The 9,115-nt window shown below is 44.0% G+C and overlaps 1 protein-coding gene across 2 annotated transcripts in view; it reads left to right on the forward strand.

Moving 5' to 3' along the window:
- Aldh1a3 (aldehyde dehydrogenase 1 family member A3) overlaps positions 1–8,900 on the forward strand; it is a 37,409-nt gene extending 28,509 nt beyond the window's left edge. Inside the window, exons 11-13 of one of the 2 annotated variants that reach the window (XM_029554309.1) lie at positions 9–166; positions 1,249–1,323; positions 2,797–4,374. In XM_029554309.1, coding sequence (XP_029410169.1) covers positions 9–166; positions 1,249–1,323; positions 2,797–2,977 — 414 coding nt within the window. In that variant the 3' untranslated portion in view covers positions 2,978–4,374. Of the gene's footprint in view, positions 1–8; positions 167–1,248; positions 1,324–2,796; positions 4,375–7,644 lie in introns of those variants that run through there. The other variant, XM_008849538.3, reaches the window with a different exon arrangement.
- The last annotated feature ends 215 nt before the right edge of the window (positions 8,901–9,115 follow it).

The raw sequence follows: 9,115 nt of genomic DNA on the forward strand, positions 1-9,115 counted from the left end.
GACCATAGATTTTTGGGCCAGTGCAGACAATATTAAAGTTTAAAAGTCTTGAAGAAGTGATCAAAAGAGCAAATAGCACTGACTACGGTCTCACAGCTGCTGTGTTCACCAAAAATCTCGACAAAGCCCTGAAGCTGGCTTCTGCGCTGGAGTCGGGAACAGTTTGGTGAGTTGAACATGTGTGTGTGTGTGTGTGTGTGTGTGTGTGTGTGTATACATGTGTGCCTCACTTTTCTTCCATTAATGGGGTTTGTAAGCGACGTGCCCACTGTTTAAGTGCTTTGTTGATCACCCTCTGAAATGGGTATCCTTATGGCTTTAAACCCCTCAATTTTTTAGGAGAGGAGATCAAAGTATAGAGAGGTAGAGTGACCTGTCCAGGGTCACACAACTAGTCCTTTTTGCCCTTAGTGTTTTATTTGCTGAGGATTAATTCCATCCAGATCCTTGTATATAATGTAGTATGTGCTTGTAATTTAGATGCAACCCCCTGCTTATTTGTTAGTTTGTTTGCTTAGCACTGTGCTAGGGATCTGGCCCAGGGCCTCAAGTGTGCTTGCCAAGTGCTTTACTACCCATTCCCTTCCCGGTACACTTCAAAATCATCTAGATGACTTGTAACACCTAATACAATGTGAATATTTGTTGTACAGTATCATTTAGGGAGTACTGGCAAGGGGAAAAGTAAGTCTGTACAAGCTCAGTACAGATGTTATATTTACCCCACAAAACTTTGAATCTGAGGTTAGTTGAATCTGAGGTTGCTGAACCTGTGGGTACCAAGGGCCCCTACGCATAAGTGAGCACCTTTGATAAACTGTGTCACACCACCTCTCTGATTTTGCTTCTGGGTTGATTCTAAAGTCAACACATATTTGTCTGCAAGGTATGAACACCCGTCCCCGCTCACTGATAACTGTGCATTGTGTACTCTTATGTCCATCTTCAAGAGGAATGAAATGAGGCTCAGAGAGGTGGAGTAAGAAGTTTGGAGTCACATAGTCCAGGAAACAGAACTCTGAAGTCAGGCCAGTGTCATTTCACCACTAATTCATCCCCTAGCTCTAGTCAAAGTTTAGTTTCTGGCACGGTGACTGAAAGGGCAGGAATGAAGAACACGCTGTGGCTGTGCTTGAATTAGTAAAACTTTGCCCAAAGGCCATGCACCAGGCAGCTTTCTGCCTCCAGTGCCTCCAGACACAGTGTGTGCTCTCCAGGTAATGTGAACCTCTTTCATTCTTTCTCTAGGATCAACTGCTACAATGCAGTCTACACACAGGCTCCATTTGGTGGCTTCAAAATGTCTGGAAATGGCAGAGAACTGTAAGTGTTTCCATTACTCTAAGCCCACTGATGGGCTAAGATGCACAAGATTCACAGGGTACATGGATAGACTTGCTCAGGGACACCCCCCTAACACCCTCTGCCCTGCCATGAAAGCTGGTGGTCCCTTCCTGCAGGCTGTTCTGGATACCTCCTTTCCTCCCTGTCTCTGCTTTGACACCCTCATCCTCTAGGCCTTCAACCAACCTACAGCCTTAGCTCTTCTACCCTATCCAGCACCATCACACTGGGGGCATTCTTCAGATCTTTGACCTAGGCTAGGAGGATGAGGATGTGGCAATTGTAGGGTCCTGTTACATTCATCTCCACTTTGGACAGGCATGATACTGACTCAAGTCAGGTTCTGATTCTGCCCAGCCTTGCTGTCAGAGCCTAGCACAAGTTCTGAGGATATACTGTGGGTGACTCTGGTGCCTTCTAGATACTTCTCCAAGGGGCAAGTGACTCCTTCATGGCCCCATCAGTACCGTCTGAGCCTGGGCAAGTTCCTTTGCATCTCCTTCCTGCCTGGCCTGCTGAGATTCATGGATAGGCTGCCCTGCATATCTGGCTCAGGCCCCAAGCTGGATGCAGTATCACTGGGTGGAGATGCTGGGGTCTCTAGCTGTATTCTGGCATCTCTCCCCATTCCCGCTTGCTGCCGTTCTGGGTTTTATTAGCCATCATGGACAAACATCTTGGTATGCTCAGTGTTCCTGAGGAACCATCTGTGACAACACCCCAGGGCTTTTCCTGGACATTTCTGAGGGTTCATGTTCTTCCTTTCATTTAAACAGTTTGTGTCATTTATATACAAATACATTACCTTCATATTTGCACATCTTCTAGTGGGAACAGACTCAAGGCACTTCTTGGCCTGGGCCTTTGTGGGGATTTGGTACAGCTCTGCTTACAGATGCTTACAGATGTTATGATGGAAAGAGGCTGGCTTCTACCCTGGAGCAGTTGCTCTTGACTAGTCTTCATGGAATTGGGGGTCCCTTGCTCCACCTGAGCTCTTTCGGATCATCCCTGATTCATGACAGATGCCCATGAAACATCTACACATAGGAGCAGAGCACACAGAACATCCATTGGACTTTTCCTTGTTCCATGGCTGGTTCCTCTGCAGGAACTTCAGTTAATCCTTGTCTACGGAGAACCTTGGCAGGAGCCTGGCCCTCACTCTGGTGGCCTGTCTGTGTCCAGGTTCTCTCCAGGACTCTCCAATAGCAGCAGCACTATTGACAGCTGGCATTTGCTGAACAGAGACTCTAGAAGGTTCTATGAGAGCCCAGGCATATTCATATCCTCCTGGAGAGAGTTTGTGAGAGGAGACAGCAGTTTTCAGGAGATGAAAGAGCCCAGAAGGCCAGTGTCCGGAAAGAGCTGAGAGTGAATAATGACACCGGACTTGCTGGCAGAGTTTGGTTTTTTGTTTGTTTAGGGTTTTTTTGTTTGTTTGTTTTACAGAACTGGATTGAACTTAGAGAATCAAGCATGTGAGGCAAATACTCTACCACTAAGCTACAGCCCTGTCCTAGGACTCATCTTTTGTAAACTACCTCAAACGAAGCCACCAGAGTGCATGTGGTCATTTGTCTCCTCTGGTCTTCTGTCATCAGTCAGGCAGGTTGTGAGGACAAAGGAATAGCCTTTCCTCCAGAGGCCAGGAAGGAGCCAAACTCTAGTCACCAAAGTGATTGTCATTGGAAAGACATAGGGGTGACAGAAAGGCATGTGGGTCCACCCACCCCTGGCTTACCCTAGCTCCATTGAGGAATCACTGTGTGGTTTTCTTCACCTGGCTCCCTCATATCCCCCTGGCAGGGCCATCAGCTTCTGGCCTGATGAAGTGAGTGTCGCAGAGCACCATCATGTTTCATCCTGACAGTTAGTTCCTTGGGGACTTTCTTGAATGTCTGGGTTGGGTTTTTGTTTTTGTATCTTTGGTACATATATTCCGAAGGCTTTTGATGTAATATTTAAAAATCATTCATAAGAAGCCTGGAAACTGCCTTGAAAAATAATCCCCATTTTCAGTTGTTTCTAATTAATGTCTTCATGCTGCAAGAAGTTCCTCTTTTCCTCACTGGAGCACCGTGGGGTGGATTCCATGGTTTTCCCCAAACTGATCACTGGGGTTGGGCCATCCACCCATAGGCCTCTCTAGGATGGTTTCTGGGCTAGTCTTGGGATGGAGCCTGAAATGTTTCTTTTTTCTGGGTGCTTTGCTTCTTAGGTCTGTACTTTACAATAAAAATAAGACACTAATGATAACCAAAAGACACAGAAACCTCCAACAACAGAGATGTGGAAGGTCAAGGCCTTCCTCCCCTGACCCTCAGTTCCATTTGTTAGGGGAATGAACCACTGCTGATTCATTTCATTCATTCACTCATTGGTTCGCGTGGCAAATATTTGTTACGCATCTCTGTTGCTCCAAGCATGATGTGAGGTTCTGAGTGTCAGTGAACAGCGGGTTTATCAGTCCTGGTCCCCAGTGATAGTTCAGGGAGACTTACTGGGAGAAAGTCTGGGCTCATGCACAACCTTGGTTGCTGAGGTTAAAGAGAATGGGTGAGAAGCTGATTAGGAGACACCACACCACCTTGAATGAAGACAGCAAGAACGTGAACTAGAACAACAAATGAGGAAATAGAATGTGTGCTTGTTCTTACAAGAATGTCAGTCCTGCTGGGCTTATTCAACAGCACGTTTAATAGAGTTTATCACTTTTCATTACTAAGTCAACAAATCATTAACAACTTTGAATTTTTGAAATACAGCATTATTCACTCATTTTTAAGTTTGTGATGTGTTTTCTACTCATATTATGTGTACAAAATCACACATTCTTTTCTGTTTTCAAATGAAATGGGAGCAAGCTACTTTTTTAATTTAATAACCACATATTTAGAAGAAGCATTCCATTACAACAGCATTGACATATTCAACAATTTCCAGATCTAAGGTGCATCTCTCTCAAAATTGGCTGTAAATTTTTAGGTTTACAGTTGAGTTAATACAGTTATACAGTATTGTACTCAGCATAAACCCTACAAGACGTAAAATTAAATGAGGTTTCAACCTTTAAAAAAGAGCTCCATTTCATTATTAAAATACACCGTTTCATACAGAAAAATTCACTTTTAATGCAATTGACATTGAGATGTTTGCACATGCATTTCTAATCTCTATATATCTGATCATCCTCAGTCACAGTCAGTTACTTAAGGGTGGGTTTTGGATAACTCCCATTCTTTTACTGATATACCCTACCAGAATGGACTTTAGTATTATTTCAAAGGAGTTTTACTATGGAGCTGGAGAGATGGCTCAGCAGTTATGAGCACTGATTGCTTTTGCTGAGGACTTGGGTTTGGTTCCCAGCACCCACATGATGGCTAACAACCCTCTGTAACTTCAGTTTCATGGATATGATGCCCTCTTCTGATCTCTGTGAGTATTGCATGACATGAGTGTACTGCACATACATGTAGATACAACACTCATATGTACAAAATAAAAATAAATAACTCTAAGGAGTTTTATTATCACAAACTATGTCATATACTTTCATGCCCATAAATATTTATGCACTTGTGGAAGATTGTTTACAAAATAAATTCTTAGGATTCAATAATCGGTCACATGAAAGTGGTCTCATCTTTGTTTGGGTTTGCATGACTATGTCCCTTGTGGAATTTCTCCATTTGGTTGTGTTTTACCTGCTGGTTTGTAAGAATACTGTATACATTGAAGAAAACAGCAGACATTCTCACACAAGAGTAATTGTTATTTTTGTTGTAGTTTGGCATTTGTCTGTGGTGATTTTTTTTTGAGTGGGGAATCTGCTCCACAGAAGTTGGACTTAGTGCTTGGATTGTGGCTTTTGTATTTTGTCTTCTGTCCAGAAGAAACAACAAAATCGTTCATGCTCATTATTGTGCCTTCTGCAAGTGTGTATTCTAGGAAACTACTTAAAAATCTCATGTTTTATTAATAAAATAGTGATATTACTTCCCACCACTTTTTATCTAGCACAGAGTGGGTAACCTATGTGAATTCCTTCTAGCTGATATAATGGAGTGTGGTTGTATTCCTGTGATATAGCTGAAGTAGTCTTAGAGAAGTAAGTGAACTTGGCCCTCCTATAGAATTCTTACGTTCTAGGCGGTCTCCCACCTGTCCAGGCATCAGAATCACCCAAGGAACTTATTGAACACATTTTTCTTGGTTCTGCCTAGGAACCTGCTGATTCTGTGAAAATACTGATTTTTCTAAAAGTACTGTAAAATCAGTGTCTTAGATGATGCAATGTGTGCCCTGTAGGAAAGCAACCTGACACAGCTTCCTCTGGGCTAAGATCAAGGTGTCAGCCCTGCTACACCATCTTTGGAGAATGTGGGGAGTGAGTTTCCTGGCCTTTCCCAGTCCTCAAAGGCTGCTCTCATTCTTGGCTAGCGGCCTCTTCCTCCACCGTGCCAGCCAGACCAGCGGCATCCCTTCACGTCTTGTTTTGTTTTGTATTCCTCTGTTCTACTCTTCTTTAATTTTTTAAATTTTGTTTTGTTTTTGGTCTTTTTGAGACAGGGTCTCCCTGTAGCTCCAGCTGCCTGGAACTCACTCTGTAGACCAGGCTGGCCTCCAACTCACAGAGGATCCACCTGCCTCTGCCTCCCTCCTGAGTGCTGGGATTAAAGGTGTGCACCACCACACCTGGCAATTTTGTTTGTTTTTTATGTTATGTGTATGACTATTGCTTGAATGCACGAGTGCACTCATGTCATGCAATGCCCACAGAGACCAGAAGAAGGCATCGGATCCCCTGAAACTGTGGTCACTGATGGTTGTTAACTGACATGTGAGTCCTGGAATTTGAGCCCAGGTCCTCTGCTAGAGCAGTCAGTGCTCTTAACCTCTGAGCCATCTCTCCAGTCCCCTTCTTCCACTCTTTTCTAAAAAATATTTTATTTATTATTATTTTATGTGTATGTGTGTATTGCCTGCATGTAGGTAAGTGCACCCATGTTGTGCAATGCCCACAGAGGACAGAAGAGGCTGTCAGATCCCCTGGAACTGGAGTTACGGACAGTTGTTAGCTGCCATGTGGGTGCTGGGATTCGAACCCAGGTCTTCTGCAAGAACAGTCAGTGTTCTTAACCGCTGAGCCATCTCTCCAGCCCCCACTTTTTCTACTCTCAAGGAATCTCAGGCCACCCAGATGATTCAGGAAAGTCTCTATTTTAAATAATAGTTGATTAGTTCCGAGAATTCCAACCCCGGCATTAATTCTCCATTGTCCGTGTAAACTGACATTTGCACTGGTGCAGGGGAATGGGATGAGGACACTCATAGAGGACCTTTATTTTACCTGCCACAGTAGGTCTGGGTGAGGTCCCAGAGTCTGCACTTCTTGTGTATTCAGAATTAAGGCTGATGGTGCTGGTCTGGGCATCACATTTGCAGGATTTGGGGTCTGATGGGATCATGGCTCAGATCTTAGTCCAGAGCCTTCAGGGGCCATCTCTACCCCTACCTTGCAAGAACCAGGATTCATTGATCTTTCTGTAACAGCAGAGAGATGCTATCAAGGAATTGCAATCTATCCAAAACTGCCTCTGGATTCTGGGAAGAAGAGCTGTTCTAAAGATGCTCCATGATGCTTAGGAAAGATCTCTGACCCCTGTAAGATTTAAGGAGAGAAAATACCCCAAGGATGCTAACCCAAAGGCTGCAACCTCCCTGTATCCAGCCTGTGCCAGCATCTGTTCTTACCCCTTCTGTCTTGCTCAGCTCCTCTTACAGCTGGTCTCCAGCTGTGCCCTCCAGGGCCAGTTATCTCTGTGGTCCCTGGATACCTCCCCAGCCTTGGAATAGCCTATTCTGTCTCTTTAAGCAGCTCTAAATTGCCATCTAAAGCTTACACACCCTGTGCAGTTTCTGCCCCCAGAGTCCCCTCATTAACCCATCCAGGCGTCTCTGCTGCCTCCTCCCTGATGCAGAGCACGGCCTTGTGTTTGCTCTGTTCTTTTAATATCTGCACTCCCCCAAAGCAGAGCCTTAGTTCTTGTAACTACTTCAAAGCATCACACACAAGAGCTTAGTATTTAAACTTGCTTTTCCAGTTGCTAAAGCTTACAAATGACATCATAGTGCCCACTATGGGTGCTTCATCTATCCAGGCGTCACATTTTTTACTTACGCATAAACCCCAACTGTGAACCTATCCCACAGAGGATTCAGGCATTAGAACAATTTCCCCAGAACTGTGAACTGACTCCAGCAGTAAGAACTGCCCCTTTTCTATCATTGCAGAGGTGAATATGCCCTGGCTGAGTACACAGAAGTGAAAACTGTCACCATCAAACTCGATGACAAGAGCTCCTGAAGGGAAGGTGGGCTCCTTCCCCAAGTGCTGGACAACAGAATGTGGCCAAATGCAGAAAGCAGAAAGACAGTACTGACCATTCTGGGACACTTTCTTCTGGACACTTTCGATCTATGGAGCTGAATAGTTTTTATTTTCCTCTCACACTCATGCTTTATGGACCAAACTGTGGGTGACTGGACATTGTATGTGAAATTTCAGGGCTGCCTCTGGAGGGAGCTACTGGCCAGTTCTGACTTTGCCTTCAGACCAGGTGTGGGACACAGCAAAGACTCTTGGGGCTCTGTTGACATATGATGTGCCCAGCAGTTATTTTCAAATGCTTTGCTGACTCTGATTCCAGTAGGAATTTGCAAAGAGCTCCTTGCATGTTTTGCAAACAGAGTGCTGAATCCATGGTCTCCTTGGGGTCACCTGTACAGAGAACAAGGCCCTCTTCATCCTGAGGTAGGAGTGGGACTTTTCACAAGCAAAGGATTAGTGCTAGGATGAAAGAAAGAAAAAGTATTTCAGGGAGCTTTGGGTAACACATGCCATAGAAAGGTACCAGATGCCTTTGGTATACAGAAGTGTGGTTCTTGAGAGCTGTGTATTGACATCGACCATGGGATTCACCTTGAAACCAGTCCTGACTTTGGAAAGACCAAATCCATATTCTCAAGAGCTTACCCTAAAATTAGGTGATGGTCTACCATAAACAAGGCTTTTCTTAGGCAAAGAAACTTGTTAGTGTTTCCTTTGCCCCAAGGACCTGATAGTCTAGCACCATTACAACAAAGCAAATCCTAGACAAGCAAGCAGCATACGTGACAATCAGAACCATAATTTGCAATTTGCTTTTACAAATTATGCATTTTGACCACATTCCGTAATGGGTATGCCTGTATGCTTTTGCTTTGCTCCAGCTCCATTGTCATTTTTAGAGCAGTAGAATGCACACAGCTGAATGACTACTATTGTAACACAGCTCTGTTGTTTTAAGGTCCTATTTTGGTTTTCATTTGTGGTTAGTGAACATGTAACACCTGGATTTCCTAGGGGAGCTGGGTCATCATCCACGTGACCTAAATATTTCACTAACATTATGAAGTTTTCTTTTTCCACTTTGGTGTGCCCAAGTGCTGTACAAATTCCATGTTTTAACTTGGAAAAGCTGAAGCCATTTCCCATAAAGCTTTAAAAACAAAAGCAAACTTGTGCTATTCTGGTACTTTTACTGTCACTAACAGGTACTTTCTCTAATTGGAAATGATGCTTATGTTTGAGAATTAAGTTGGAGGGAGCAACAGTAAATTTAAAGCCCTATGTCAGAATCAGAGTGTGCATAAAGAATGATACATGAGCTGGGTAAGTTGGCACATGCCTTTTATCCCAGCACTCGGGAAGCAGAGGCAAGAT

The sequence above is a fragment of the Nannospalax galili genome, unplaced genomic scaffold (genome assembly GCF_000622305.1).
Source record: "Nannospalax galili isolate Female #2095 unplaced genomic scaffold, S.galili_v1.0 scaffold124, whole genome shotgun sequence".
In the NCBI taxonomy this organism is placed as follows: Eukaryota; Metazoa; Chordata; class Mammalia; order Rodentia; family Spalacidae; genus Nannospalax; species Nannospalax galili.